The sequence below is a fragment of the Salvelinus fontinalis genome, chromosome 34 (genome assembly GCF_029448725.1).
Source record: "Salvelinus fontinalis isolate EN_2023a chromosome 34, ASM2944872v1, whole genome shotgun sequence".
NCBI lineage: Eukaryota > Metazoa > Chordata > Actinopteri > Salmoniformes > Salmonidae > Salvelinus > Salvelinus fontinalis.
Window position 1 is genome coordinate 4,093,272 of NC_074698.1, and position 14,281 is coordinate 4,107,552.

The 14,281-nt window shown below is 44.1% G+C and overlaps 1 protein-coding gene across 2 annotated transcripts in view; it reads right to left on the reverse strand.

Annotated features, from left to right (window-relative positions):
• Positions 1-14,281, reverse strand: part of LOC129832880 (MAGUK p55 subfamily member 2-like) — a 31,319-nt gene that overhangs the window by 1,883 nt on the left and 15,155 nt on the right. For both annotated transcript variants that reach the window (XM_055896977.1, XM_055896979.1), the window contains exons 3-12: positions 12,195-12,298; positions 8,765-8,917; positions 7,709-7,864; positions 7,151-7,378; positions 5,413-5,544; positions 5,126-5,231; positions 2,046-2,117; positions 1,737-1,898; positions 1,305-1,507; positions 1,046-1,174 (exon numbers count right to left, since the gene is read on the reverse strand). In XM_055896977.1, the coding sequence (XP_055752952.1) occupies positions 1,046-1,174; positions 1,305-1,507; positions 1,737-1,898; positions 2,046-2,117; positions 5,126-5,231; positions 5,413-5,544; positions 7,151-7,378; positions 7,709-7,864; positions 8,765-8,917; positions 12,195-12,298 (1,445 nt within the window). The remainder of the gene's footprint in view (positions 1-1,045; positions 1,175-1,304; positions 1,508-1,736; positions 1,899-2,045; positions 2,118-5,125; positions 5,232-5,412; positions 5,545-7,150; positions 7,379-7,708; positions 7,865-8,764; positions 8,918-12,194; positions 12,299-14,281) is intronic.

Genomic DNA, 14,281 nt, shown 5'->3' on the forward strand with positions numbered 1-14,281 from the left:
CCTGCACAAGCTAGTTAGTTATGTTTATGAGGCGTTAATAGCTACGAACCTGGAGGTTCAGCCATGTAGCTATTGAGCAACGTTAGGGCGTTTCTGCAAGTTGTGACCTTGGGTCTATAAGGTTCTATCTGTGCAAAGCATAGTTCTACCTGAACTAGTCATGTTCACTGTTGCTATTTGAATATGCAAATGATAGAATAACACTATTGTACCCAGATAAAGTCAGAATACATCCTCAAACACATCAAGAAATGTATTATGATCATCAGACGAATTGCTGGCGCCACTGAACAACGATGTGACATCGTTTACTTTGAGATTTCTGACGGTGTTGTCGGCAAAGACACGTCCTGATTCGTCCGTCTGTATTTGTTCAGGCTTGTGATTGGATAGTTCCAAGTTCAGATGGGTTGATGCAGTTCGAACTTTCTAGTTTTGACTTTTTTTTCACACTTTTACTTTTTCAAAAATATAACTTCACAGACGTACAGTATAAAGAACCATCTGAAGATCTATTAAATGTGGCTCACTCATTTTTGACAAAAAAAAAATCAGTTGTGTGAAGTTGGATGGATGTCCTTTAGGTGGTGGACCATTCTTGATACACACGGGAAACAGCGTGAAAAACCCAGCAGCATTGCAGTTCTTGACACAAACCGATGTGCCTGGCACCTACTACCATACCCCGTTCAAAAGCACTTAAATGTTTTGTCTTTCCCATTCACCCTCTGAATGGCACACATACACAATACATGTCTCAATTGTCTCAAGACTTAAATGTCCTTCTTTAACTTGTCTCCGCCTCTTCATCTACACTGATTGATGTGGATTTAACAGGTGACGTCAATAAGGGATCATAGCTTTCACCTGGATAGACTATGCCATGGAAAGAGCAGGTGTCCTTAATGTTTTGTATACTCAGTGTATAATGGCTAAACAAAGTCAGGCATGTTGGTCTTCCTGAATGAAAGACATAGCCAGTGGTTGTCATAGATTTTTTCCCGTTCAATCATTATCCTCTGCTTGGCTTCACCCTGGTGCTTACCGTCAGCTGCTTGGTGACGACTCCAGTCTCGATGGCCGACTGGTTCGTGGCCTTGAGGACCTCGAAATCAGGGGCCTCGATGAACACCACGTAAGGCAGGAACTCAGACGTCCGCAGTACCTTCAAGGCCTGGAAGTAGTGCAAGGAATACAATGTCTGGAAGAGGTACCAATGTCTATAGCTGTTAGAACCCTGCATTCACCCATATCGGGCTCCAGATTGTGGTGTGTGAGGTCACAATGTGGCCAATCGCTGCTACCTGAGGATTGGCGTCCAGTACACAGATGCGACCGGCCTCCGCCACCTCATGGATGGAGTCCATCTTGGTGCCGTAGAGATTGCCGTCGTACTCGCCATGCTCCAGGTAGCGACCGTTCTTGATGTCTGCCTCCATCTTGCTCCGCGAGGTGAAGGCATACATCTGGCCTTCCCGCTCCCCTGACTTTGGCTTTCTGGAGGTGTCTGGAGGAGGCAAGAATATTATCTACATTTCAGTTAATTAGCAGACAATCTTACGCAGAGCGACTTGCTGGAAACTGTTTCAACAATCACTAGTTACTGTATGAAGGTGTCCTAACCAATGGATTCAATCCAAATTCCAAAGAACATTCTTGGACTGTTAGAACGGCTAGCTTTAGCATGTTAGCATTTTTTGTTGTTGTTAATTAGTTGGAAGGTTAGCAACACTCACGGGGGATGGTGGTGCCGTAGTGTTGTGGGTCAGACAGCAGCAGTTTGTTCTTCAGGCTGCGTCGGCCCACTCCCAAAGCACCAATCAGAACCAACGTCTTCCTGCGGAACGGAGGCACCTTGGCAACATCCTCATAGATCAGTAACTCATGCCTGTCAAACTCTGAGAGAGAAATAGAGAGAGAGAGAGGGTGAATAAAAACAATGACAGATAAAGACAGAGAGATACAGTGACAAATTGATAGCTTTATTTATTTGTCAACCTTTCAATGTAACTTACAGAAATTCTCAGAATTCAAAAAATTCCCACCTGCATTCTTAGTGGTTAGATACATCATCTTTTTCTTCTTGTTCTTTCCCGCCACTCCAGTACAAAGGTTTCCTGTCACAATAACATACATGTAAACAACGATGATCCCATACAACCATAATTCCATACAAACATGATCCCATACAAACTCCACCTATCCACAGGTATTCACATGGCTTTCTTATTAATAATCCATTTGATTTTTACACCAGGGGGCAGTATATAACAATGCCAAGTAGAGGTCATGGGTCCAAAAAGATGGAAACATTCCGAAACGGACCTGGGGCTTTCCCACCCGGACCCAATATGCATAAATATTTTTTTTTAAATAAAGAGACCTGTTCTGAACGGACCCGAGGACAACTAGACCCATTCAGTATAGACCTGGTTCCTGACTCAATCCGAGTAAGAGAAGCAGCAGAACCCGGAGCTGATCACGCACGAGGGAGAGGAGGGAGAGGTGTCACTCTAGCAGGTGGGGGAGGGAGTGTGTTAATGTGAGCGAGTGACACAGGGTGGAAGGAGGTAGAGACGAGAGACATCAACCAACAAAGCCGACTTGCACTATAGCAAACGAATAGCTGCCATAGCTAGGTTATTGATCATCCAATATAATTACGTAGTGCCTGTCTTGACTGCATCAAACCGGGAGAAGCTAGTTAAGCTATCTAGATAGGCTAATTGAGGCTACAGTGCTTGAGCTTTCTCGTCATACAGTTACAAATAAAAACAACTCCATTCAGAATATTAAGTAGCAGCCTAACTGTTGGCTCATGGTCGTTGTTGCCTATCCTGCTCCTTAAACTTTTAATTCTGTGATTTAAATTCCATCGTCCATTGATTAGATATCTCAGAACTTTTGCCACGGAGGCTCTATGACGCTTTGATGACTTATGATTGGCCAACAACAAGCTACAAGTGCCACTATCGTGAAAAGAGCAGCAGCATATATTATACAATTTATCTCTCTCTACTGCAGCAGTCGCCTTCCGGGTATGTGCGGGTCCTTTCAGGCAAGTCAGTTCAAATTAAACATACCCGAAGACCCCTGACAGTCATATCAGATCCGACCCGTGGCATTATTTAGAATTCTGGATCCGGGCCCACTCGGGTCCCAGATCGGGTCTCTGTATTCTGTACCTCACCCATCATTCCCCTCTACATAATGAGCTACATAATGAGCTACACAATAAGCTACACATCTAGGATCTGACGATATGGCTCATATTAAATGCTGTCTGTTCATTAGTGATGAGTGAGACAGACAGACAAACAGGCAGGCAGGCAGGCAGACAGACAGAGGGTAAGAGTTATGAAGAGTTAATAAGGTGGGCTCCACTGGTAGGGCTGTTGGGTGACTGTATGACTGCCACACCAGCAGCTATGAGTCATGACCGCAGAAAAATTCCATTTGACCATTGAGTGATGGTAATCTCCTTTTATGCACTCTAGACACGCTTTGGTTGTACCCAACATGATTGTGCAGTTATACAATTAAAAAAAAAATGAAACTTTTATTTAACTAAGCAATTAAGAACACATTCTTATTTACAATGACGGCATACCGGGGAACAGTGGGTTAACTGCCTATTTCGGGAGCAGAATGACAGGTTTTTACCTTGTTAGCTTGTCGGCCCAACGCTCTAACAACTAGGCTACCTGCCGCCCCAATACATAGCCTACTGCACATGTTGCATGGCAGAAAACAAATGAAACAACACTGATTTAAGATGTCTGTGGGACATAATTGTTATAGCCTATGTTCCAAAATTAAACAAATTTGAGTAATCGCCTTTGAGTGTGGAGTGTATTAGTATGCATACTGGATGGACTACAGTAGTTACCTTACGCTACGCTGCAAAATGTCTATCCATGAGTCTGGGAGAACGTAAAGCCAGTCCTAGGCGATGCTGTCGGCTCATTGATTGTGCAGGGCGGTTTACAGTTACTCTACAATTAGTGAATTTGTATTCGATTTTAAATAGCCTTGTAATAGTTTTTTTTAAATATATATTTTCCTAATTAATAGTGTCACGTTACCTTCAGCTATACAGAATACCTCACCATCTCCTCCGCTCTCTCCTAATTCCTTTCTTAAGCGCGCAGTTTAGCGAAATATGTTAAATTGCGTTTTTTTTATATTGATGTTCCCTAACAGATTTCACTTGCTTTCCCACTGGGTGGCTGCAGGAACAAGGTTTGAGAGCCCATGGTAGTAGTTTGAGCTACTCATATTTAAGCACATGCTCCGCAATACCAACCGAAGTAGCTTACAAAACAGACCCGCGGGAAGCACGGCGTCCATTTCGCTATTTGAGGGCATACAGATGACATGCATGGGCCATTCTAAATCGAAACTACTTTTACAGTATTAAAGTCAAGATAAAGACAATCTTGTTTTAGTAAAGACAAGATTAAATTGAAAATAGTCTGATGGGTGAAAATATGATCACTTGATGAGAGAACAGCCCGAGGCAAGGAACAGAGCGCAAGCTTTTTTTTGTTACTTTCTCAAATCATCAATATCCTATTGTCGCATCCTGCAGCCCATAATATTTTTTTTTATTTCTAAGACATTTTAAGGTTTGTATCATTCACAACTAAAGTTGCCAAATAACTCTCAATCTAAGCATATGGGACCTGTTTCAAATGATCACTTTTATGCCGCACTCGCTTCTGTAATGTGAAAAATATCCTTTCTATTTGATTTAGCTAAATTCTATTATATTCTTACTATAACATCTAATAAAAATAAAATAATAAGCATATCTTGTCAGCTAAATGAACAAACGAAACAGCCTATGGCATGGAGCATAGCCAGATAACATAGAGTAGGCCAACTCATATTCAGTTCTTCTGAAATACATTTTGATATGATAATGTTCCTAATGGATTTATTGTGATGGTATATATTAAATAAATGTATTATACATTTTTTTAAATGCAGACGTTCCAAAGGCACGCATCGGTGGCTTGTAATGTGTGGAGGCCTGGAGATGCGTGAGACCGGCAGTCTTTTCCATGACAATAACCGTCGGACAAAATGTCGTGACTGCCACAGCCCTACGCACTGGTCCTACCTGGCGGGGCTAGCTCCACGTCTCTCTTGACAAAGGCTTTTCTCTTCTCCTCTAGCAGCTGACTGGGGATCAGCCCAGCACTGCCTCCCTCCACACAACGACGAGCCTGACAGACCCACAGGATGATACTCTCATCAATACTTAGGCCCACCAGCACGCACACCGTTTACCGACAGGCACAACTAGCCAAATATAGAGGTGATAGTATTGACAGCAGAAGCAATTACACAAAACAATGTGTGTTACATACAGTACAGGACATGGCAAAATAATCCCATTGGACCCACCTGCCACCAGTTGAGGTCATCCTGATTGACGATCTGCAGGATATCACCCGTGTAGAACTTAAGCCCCACCTCTTTACACGGGATCAGGTTGTCATTGGCCGGGTCGTAGTCATAGTGACACTTCACAAACACCTGTGGGGAACAGGAAGTCGATACATTCAGACGGTTACGAGTCTGTTACTGTTGGATAGTGTTGAACATTTCGTACCAAATTCAAAAGGAGAAGCTTGAGTCGTGCACATTTCTAACTTGCAAAGTTTACATTTAAACTTAAATACATCTGCACATCTATCACTCCAGTGTTGACTTGCTATATTGTAATTATTTCGCCACTATGGCCTATTTATTGCCTTAGCTCCATTATCCTACCTCTTCAGCACACACTGTATATAGACCTTTTCTATTGTGTTATTAACTGTACATTTGTTTATTCCATGTGTAACTCTGTGTTGTTGTTTGTGTTGCACTGCTTTGCTTTATCTGGGCCAGGTCGCAGTTGTAAATGAGAACCTGTTCACAACTAGCCTACCTGGTTAAATAAAGGTGAAATTTAAAAAAAAGTTGATCGAAGTGGAATTTTTGCTCTAGAGGACGCCATACGTGCATTCAGAGTATAAAGCTGTATACACTATTCCAGCTGATCACAGCAAGCCATTATCAACAAGAATGCATAAAAACAAACCACTTTCTACAATCCTCAGATGAACTACATTAGGCCTACTGTAAATATCAACTCTTCCTCAGCAGCCATTAACACCCTTCCGCTGACGACTTGTTTGTACTTTCAGAGTAACTTTCCATCCATCTTTTTTCCCATCAGCCACAGAACGAGTGAAGATAAAAAGGGAAGAAATCCCCCAAAATGACGTAAAGGGATTACTCAGCCCCCTCTGCCTGGTGGTATCCATGACAACCGGAGGGGGTGAACACTAGCAGACAATGTGACACTGTCATAATCCACCCCTCAAAGTATATTCTTAGAGCCAGTAAATGATGTGCAAACTGTGTAGTAGATTGAAGTTCTTTGGTAGGGGCAGATTAGTGCATTTACCTACCGCAGGGCACTAGAAGAGTACCTCTCATAGCCTGGTTCCTCTCTAGGTTGCTTCCTAGGTTTTGGCCTTTCTAGGGAGTTTTTCCCTAGCCACCGTGCTTCTACACCTGCATTGCTTGCTGTTTGGGGTTTTAGGCTGGGTTTCTGTACAGCACTTTGAGATATCAGCTGATGTAAGAAGGGCTATATAAATACATTTGATTTGATATTTGGGTACAATAGTGGCGACCTGTCTGTGGAGCTTATGGCTCGTCTGTCCGGAGGCATAGGGCTCTTGTTTGTTTAGAACGTTTACCTGTCTGTTGGGCTGGTAGCATGCTGTTACAGTAAGTGCTGTGTATGTTACCTGTCCACTGGTAGTTTGTTAGGTCACACTTTACTTTGATAGTCTGGATGGTCCATCTGTAGATTGTCTACAATCAACAAACTATATTGTTGATAAGCAACTCCTTGCTAAGGTTAGGTTAGGTTGAGAATAAGGGTTAAGGTAAGGCTTAAGGTTAAGGTAAGGGTTAAGTTAGCGTTAGGGCAAGGGTTTACGTTAGGGTTAGTAGATAGTTAGTTGAAATGTTACTGATCATCTGTTGAGCATCTACAGATGGACTATCCCTCCCCCCAAAAAGTTTTATCGTTTGTTATTAACATGTAGGTTGTCTGGGGCCTTGGTACTTTTTTTGCTCTTACCTGTCCTGGCGCATGGCCCTCCTGATAGCCGGGGAGGATCTTGAGCACCACGCTGCCGCTGGCCTCCTGCAGCGTCTCCTGCAGCGCCCTCGGGTCCTCACCCACCTCCTTCCCGTTCACCTCCTTGATGATGTCACCCGCGTGGAGGAGACCCTGCTGGTCGATCATCCCTCCGTGGAGGACCCTGGCAATCACCAGCTCCCCCGCCTCCACACGGAACGTCACGCCCTGAACAGGTTCAACACATATAAACCAACGAGGATGTGTGGCGTGGGGAGTTGCTACTTTGGCACAAACTCTCTCCTCTCTTCATTGTCCTTCTACAATGTCCTATATGTTCAATAAAATATCTAAAATGACAAAAGAATGGGAATTCCCTCTCCTGAAAAAAGGACATGAACGAGGATACACTATGGTTACAATTTTACACTATGATTAAAACCACTAGCCTGTTTGTGATTCAGCCAAAGGAGTAAGAGTTGACTAAAACACCTAAACTCTGGGTGCCATGCTATCTATAACAGATAGGTGATAGACAAAGAGCAAGGTGGTACTAACCAGGTGTTCACCAGCCACTTTGCGGATGCCCACCATCCGGACGGCATCTGGGGGCACTGGCTGGCTGCTGACGGGGGGCTCCATGTAGGCACAGGGGCTGGGGGGAGGGGTGTCACACACCTGGGACGCCACCGAGTCATGGGTCTCCAGCAGAGACTGGGAACCAGTCGGCAGAGAGAGAACATTAGACTGACAGCAGACCGAAGCAAAACTTCCTTAGGACTAACTAGTGGATTATGTGATGAAGGATATGTCTACTCTGCACGTCCATGTAGGTGTACGTGTGCATTGATGTCCGCATGAGTGTGTGGTTTAATGGGTATTGCTCTACAACATCCGCAGAGTACGACCCTGCCTCACACAGGAAGCGGCGCAGGTCCTAATCCAGGCACTTGTCATCTCCCGTCTGGATTACTGCAACTCGCTGTTGGCTGGGCTCCCTGCCTGTGCCATTAAACCCCTACAACTCATCCAGAACGCCGCAGCCCGTCTGGTGTTCAACCTTCCCAAGTTCTCTCACGTCACCCCGCTCCTCCACTCTCTCCACTGGCTTCCAGTTGAAGCTCGCATCCGCTACAAGACCATGGTGCTTGCCTACGGAGCTGTGAGGGGAACGGCACCTCAGTACCTTAAGGCTCTGATCAGGCCCTACACCCAAACAAGGGCACTGCGTTCATCCACCTCTGGCCTGCTCGCCTCCCTACCACTGAGGAAGTACAGTTCCCGCTCAGCCCAGTCAAAACTGTTCGCTGCTCTGGCACCCCAATGGTGGATCAAACTCCCTCACGACGCCAGGACAGCGGAGTCAATCACCACCTTCCGGAGACACCTGAAACCCCACCTCTTCAAGGAATACCTAGGATAGGATAAAGCAATCCTTCTGCCCCCCCCCCCCCCCCCCTAAAAGATTTAGATGCACTATTGTAAAGTGGCTGTTCCACTGGATGTCATAAGGTGAATGCACCAATTTGTGAGTCGCTCTGGATAAGAGCGTCTGCTAAATGACTTAAATGTAAATGTAAATGTATGGGTATGTGTGTGCGTCTGTGTGTGTACCTGAAAGTGGGGTTCGTTGAGGATGCGCGTGAGCTCTGCTGCGGTTTTGCTTTGGTGTGTGAAGGGACTCAGCTCTCTGAGGATCTCCTCGACCAGCTCTACGTTGTTGTCCCTCACCGCCTCCAACCTGGTCTCCTCCAGACTCTCTGGCTCCTACGGGACATAAGAAAACACACACATACATGCTCTGGATTTTTTTTATTTTTTTTAAAGCTACCGCTTTGGGCAAGGTGTGTCAATGTGTAGTTCATACATGCATAATCTATGAGCAGAATTACTGTTTTACCTCAATAAGCTACGAAATCCCTAGTTTGAAAGCGTCTGTTTTTCTGTAAGCTGCGCTGCGACATTTTCCCGACAATTCCCCCCACGTGAGTCAGCCCCTCGCCATTTGAGTGACAGCTAACAAAATGCACACACTTTTCGGGACCACTTTTGGCTCGTAAGTGTCCCTTTCAGAACTACTGGCTAAAAAGTCTACAAAAGTACTGGAGAATCTCTTTAAGATGGAAATAAATATGTTTCAGAATGGTTTTGGGATCTTTAAAAATAGTTAGTTCATATATTTAAAGTGTTTTTAATGAAAGGGTTGTTTATGAGACCTAGCAAAGCTTTAAGTGGGCTAATATACTTTGCACCTTAAAATATATATAAAAATCTTTCAAAATCATTGACACTTTTTTTTGCTCTCTTCAACTTTTATCTGATTAATTAAGTATTTTTCATCAAAGTAGAGTGGAAGCCATTAATATTTCACAGAGTCTCCAAGATCTGCCCAAACTGTCCTTACTGGCTGGCTGACTTCCCCTTTGAAGTTCATTCACAGAGGGAAATGAGTTCAAAGTCAGCTGATCATGTCTTTAATGTAAAAGCAGATGCTTGAAAGTAATTACTGAGAGAATTAGTGGACATTAACAACTGAAGGGACAGGCCAGACACGACCCTGGGTTCTGGGACTGAGTGGCATCTGGCACGAGCCTGGAATTTAGGCTTCCAGCCCAGTGGTTGTCATAAGAGCAGATTTAGGATCAATCTATCCTTCTTTAACGTAAATTTACCATGAAGAGGGATTTAGCAAATATGTACTGGGATCAACACTTAAAGGCAAAGTGACCCACCTACACAGAGTATATGGGCCTCACTGCCAGACCAATTAAATTAAATGTATTTGAATTATGCCACCTGGTGGACTAGTAGTGCACCTACACCTTAAATCTGGTTAATTGACAAACTGTGGTTCAAGGCAAATCAGTATGTCAGGCCTCCCTTAGAAGTGCTAATATTAGTCTGGGCTGTCACTTCTGATTTCCCCTGTAGGGGAGAGCCAGTGTTTTTGTGTGTGTGTGTGTGTGTGTGTGTGTGTGTGTGTGTGTGTGTGTGTGTGTGTGTGTGTGTGTGTGTGTGTGTGTGTGTAAGTGAGTGTGTAAGTGAGTGTGTAAGTGAGTGTGTAAGTGAGTGAGTGAGTGAGTGAGTGAGTGAGTGAGTGAGTGAGTGAGTGAGTGAGTGAGGGAGTGAGTGAGTGAGTGAGAGTGTGTGTAACTCCTCTCATCATCTGACATCAAAGCGGTCCAGCAGCAGTCATTAGTGCTGGGGCATGACAGTTACACATCCTCAGATGTCGACATAGTTTGAGATCATATTACCCTCTTCAAGAGATTACCTAATTTAAATCATTTAATTTACTTGCCCCAACTAATCATGAATAAATGAAGAACAAAATGATAAAGACCTGTTGTGCTTTAAAAAAAGATATGTGTCTCAGTAGCCTGTTCCAAACCAACCCCCTGCATTTCCAGCAACAGTACACAGACACTTCCCCTTTAATCACTGAGCAAGACTTAGTAGCCTGTTCCAAACCAACCCCTGCATTTCCAGCAACAGTGCCCAGACACTTCCCCTTTAATCACAGAGCAAGACTTAGTAGCCTGTTCCAAACCAACCCCCTGCATTTCCAGCAACAGTACACAGACACTTCCCCTTTAATCACTGAGCAAGACTTAGTAGCCTGTTCCAAACCAACCCCCTGCATTTCCAGCAACAGTGCCCAGACACTTCCCCTTTAATCACAGAGCAAGACTTAGTAGCCTGTTCCAAACCAACCCCCTGCATTTCCAGCAACAGTGCCAAGACACTTCCCCTTTAATCACTGAGCAAGACTTAGTAGCTTTTGTTCCAAACCAACCCCCTGCATTTCCAGCAACAGTGCCCAGACACTCCCCTTTAATCACTGAGCAAGACTTAGTAGCCTGTTCCAAACCAACCCCCTGCATTTCCAGCAACAGTACACAGACACTTCCCCTTTAATCACTGAGCAAGACTTAGTAGCCTGTTCCAAACCAACCCCCTGCATATCCAGCAACAGTGCCCAGACACTTCCCTTTTAATCACTGAGCAAGACTTAGTAGCCTTTGTTCCAAACCAACCCCCTGCATTTCCAGCAACAGTGCCCAGACACTTCCCCTTTAATCACTGAGCAATACTTCAATTAAAAGGCGCAAAACCTTTCTCCTCGGGTACCATTCATTGAACAAAAGTCTAAACACCCAATTTATTTCCAAAGCAATTGAATGATTCCCCTTTCTATCTCCTTTGTTTACAGCTGTGGTTTCCTTTTCCCCTTAGACATGGAGAGAGTTGTAATGACTCATACAGCTCTCACTGCTATTTTCGTTTGGTCGTAAATCATCTCACGGATTTGCAAAGGTTGATGCGTCCCACCTTTTTTTAAATGCATGTCAGCAGAAGGGGGGGTATCAGTTGCAATTACATGCTGTGATGCCTCTGTCACGCCCTGATCATAGAGAGCCCTTGGTTCTCTATGGTGTTGTAGGTCAGGGCGTGACTAGGGGGTGCTCTAGTCTTTTCATTTCTATGTTGGTGCTCTTGGTATGGTTCCCAATTAGAGGCAGCTGATGTTCCTTGTCTCTAATTGGGGATCATACTTAAGGTGTCCCTGTTCCCACCTGCTTTGTGGGATATTGTTTGTGCTTGTTGCACCACGTAGTCACGGTTTGTTGTTTTGTCGAAGAAGTTTCACTTGAAATAAAAATGTGGAACCCGACACACGCTGCGCCTTGGTCCGTCTCTTACAACAACCGTGACCGCCTCTCACCTTTTATAGAATGCATGTCCAGAGGGAGGGTGTCCGTTTACATGGCATTGTCTCTGTTGACATACAGGGTTGTGAGTTTGTAAAGGCTTGAATGAGTTATAGCTTCTGGGAACGTGCAATGTATTTTTGGTACTGGTTTTAGGACTGTGGGCCTTATTCAACACTCTCTCTGGTATGCGTGTGTGTGACCCTACATACTAGGCCTACATATTTCACCTTTCTCTGACTCACTACAAGGCTCTCTGTTGGCTTGTGTGTGAATACATCCTGCCATGTTTGACTGTATGTGTACTAGGTCTCTCTCTCTCTCTGACTTACCACGGGGCTGTCTATGATGCCCTTGAGGAAGATGAGGTCCAGGTCATTGGCGGTGGTGGAGCTGTTGCTGTCACTCAGGGTATCCAGGATCTGGGGGGGTACCACTATACACAGAAACACAGATACAGATTCAGAGGAAGGAGTTACACCCAGCTTCACACAGAATCACAGATACAGATTCAGAGGAAGGAGTTACACCCAGCTTCACACAGAAACACAGATATAGATTCAGAGGAAGGAGTTACACCCAGCTTCACACAGAAACACAGATACAGATTCAGAGGAAGGAGTTACACCCAGCTTCACACAGAATCACAGATACAGATTCAGAGGAAGGAGTTACACCCAGCTTCACACAGAAACACAGATATAGATTCAGAGGAAGGAGTTACACCCAGCTTCACACAGAAACACAGATACAGATTCAGAGGAAGGAGTTACACCCAGCTTCACACAGAGACACAGAATCACAGATACAGATTGAGAGGAATGAGATACACCCAGCTTCACACAGAAACACAGATACAGATTCAGAGGAAGGAGTTACACCCAGCTTCACACAGAAACACAGATACACGGATGCAGATTGGGAGGAATGAGATACACCCAGCTTCACACAGAGACACAGAAACACAGATACAGATTGAGAGGAATGAGATACACCCAGCTTCACACAGAGACACAGAAACACGGATGCAGATTGAGAGGAATGAGATACACCCAGCTTCACACAGAGACACAGAAACACAGATACAGATTGAGAGGAATGAGTTACACCCAGCTTCACACAGAGAAATAGGACTAATTCAGGACTGACCCTTGGAAAGAGGAAAGACTCGCCCTTTTGCGAAGGCAAGTTAAACTTGAAGTTCAAGTTTTGGAGGAGTTATCACATTTCTACTGCCAAGGTTCAGGAGTTTTTCCGGACCACCTTGAACTTGAATGGATCATAAGTTTTAGCTTCATCTCATAAAACCTTCAGCATGCAGCTAAATGTATGAAGCAAACCGTTGTTTTACAGACTTTCAACTCAATTTACAGCCCAGTCATCAAGCTCCCCCCGTTAAACAAGATTTGTAACTGCATGCTGTCTCTGCATTTCTGCACCCAGCTATGAGTGACTAAGCTATGAGTGACTAACAATGTCATACATCTATATGACATCAACATGTCGTTAGCATGTCACTCTCCAGTACAGGATATAAGGACTTTAAAAATAGATATACATATAGTTAGTCACAATCAATGGCCATATCCTATAATGTCACAGTATCTCATACGTGGTTTGCCCAAGGTCTCAGTTGACCATCTTCTGCTATTGATTAAAAACAGTCAATTTTGTGGTAGTTTTTTTTTTTTGTTGTTGTCACAGAACATACAAGTGCTCATACAGTATCTTCTCTCTATATCACTGCTGGGTAACATTTGTGTATCTTAAAGGGGCAGTCAACAGTAAAAACAAGTATTTACTAACCACTGTTTCGGTAAAAAGCTGAGGAGACGAGGCTGGAGAAATGTTACCACTCTCAAATTCATAGAAAGAGCTATGGACGCAAGGACTGACCATCCATGATATCACAATTATAGTTTTAACCGTTATTTTGTTCAAAAACATTGGAGTAAAACAAGCTTATTTTGGGTTGTGATGGGGCACGGCAGTTGAACTAAGCTCACGAGGCATTTATAAGTTATATTCTTCAAGAATCAATGGGTACATATCATTTATTTATAAGTAAACAAATGGATGTAGCAACTGCAGAATGCCCTTTAATGTCAAGTGTGACCCAAGTCTCCCTCCACCAAATCCCAAAACTTATGCAGTTGTCTGGACAAGCAGTGAAAAATGGGTCTACTTCCAGGAAGTAACAGTGTCAGTTCAATCTCCATTTAGGGGACACATTATATGGCTTCATTAAAGTAGCCCTTTTCTGGCATTGAGAAACTGTGGGTCATAATGGCTGTGTGGTGTGTTTATGGATGTGGGTGTCATATAGAACATGGGGCGGCCCCATTTATCAGAGCTATGGAGAGAGGAGATGGACTGGGTAAGGGAGGAGGAAGTTGAGGGGCTGGAGAAAGGAAAGGAG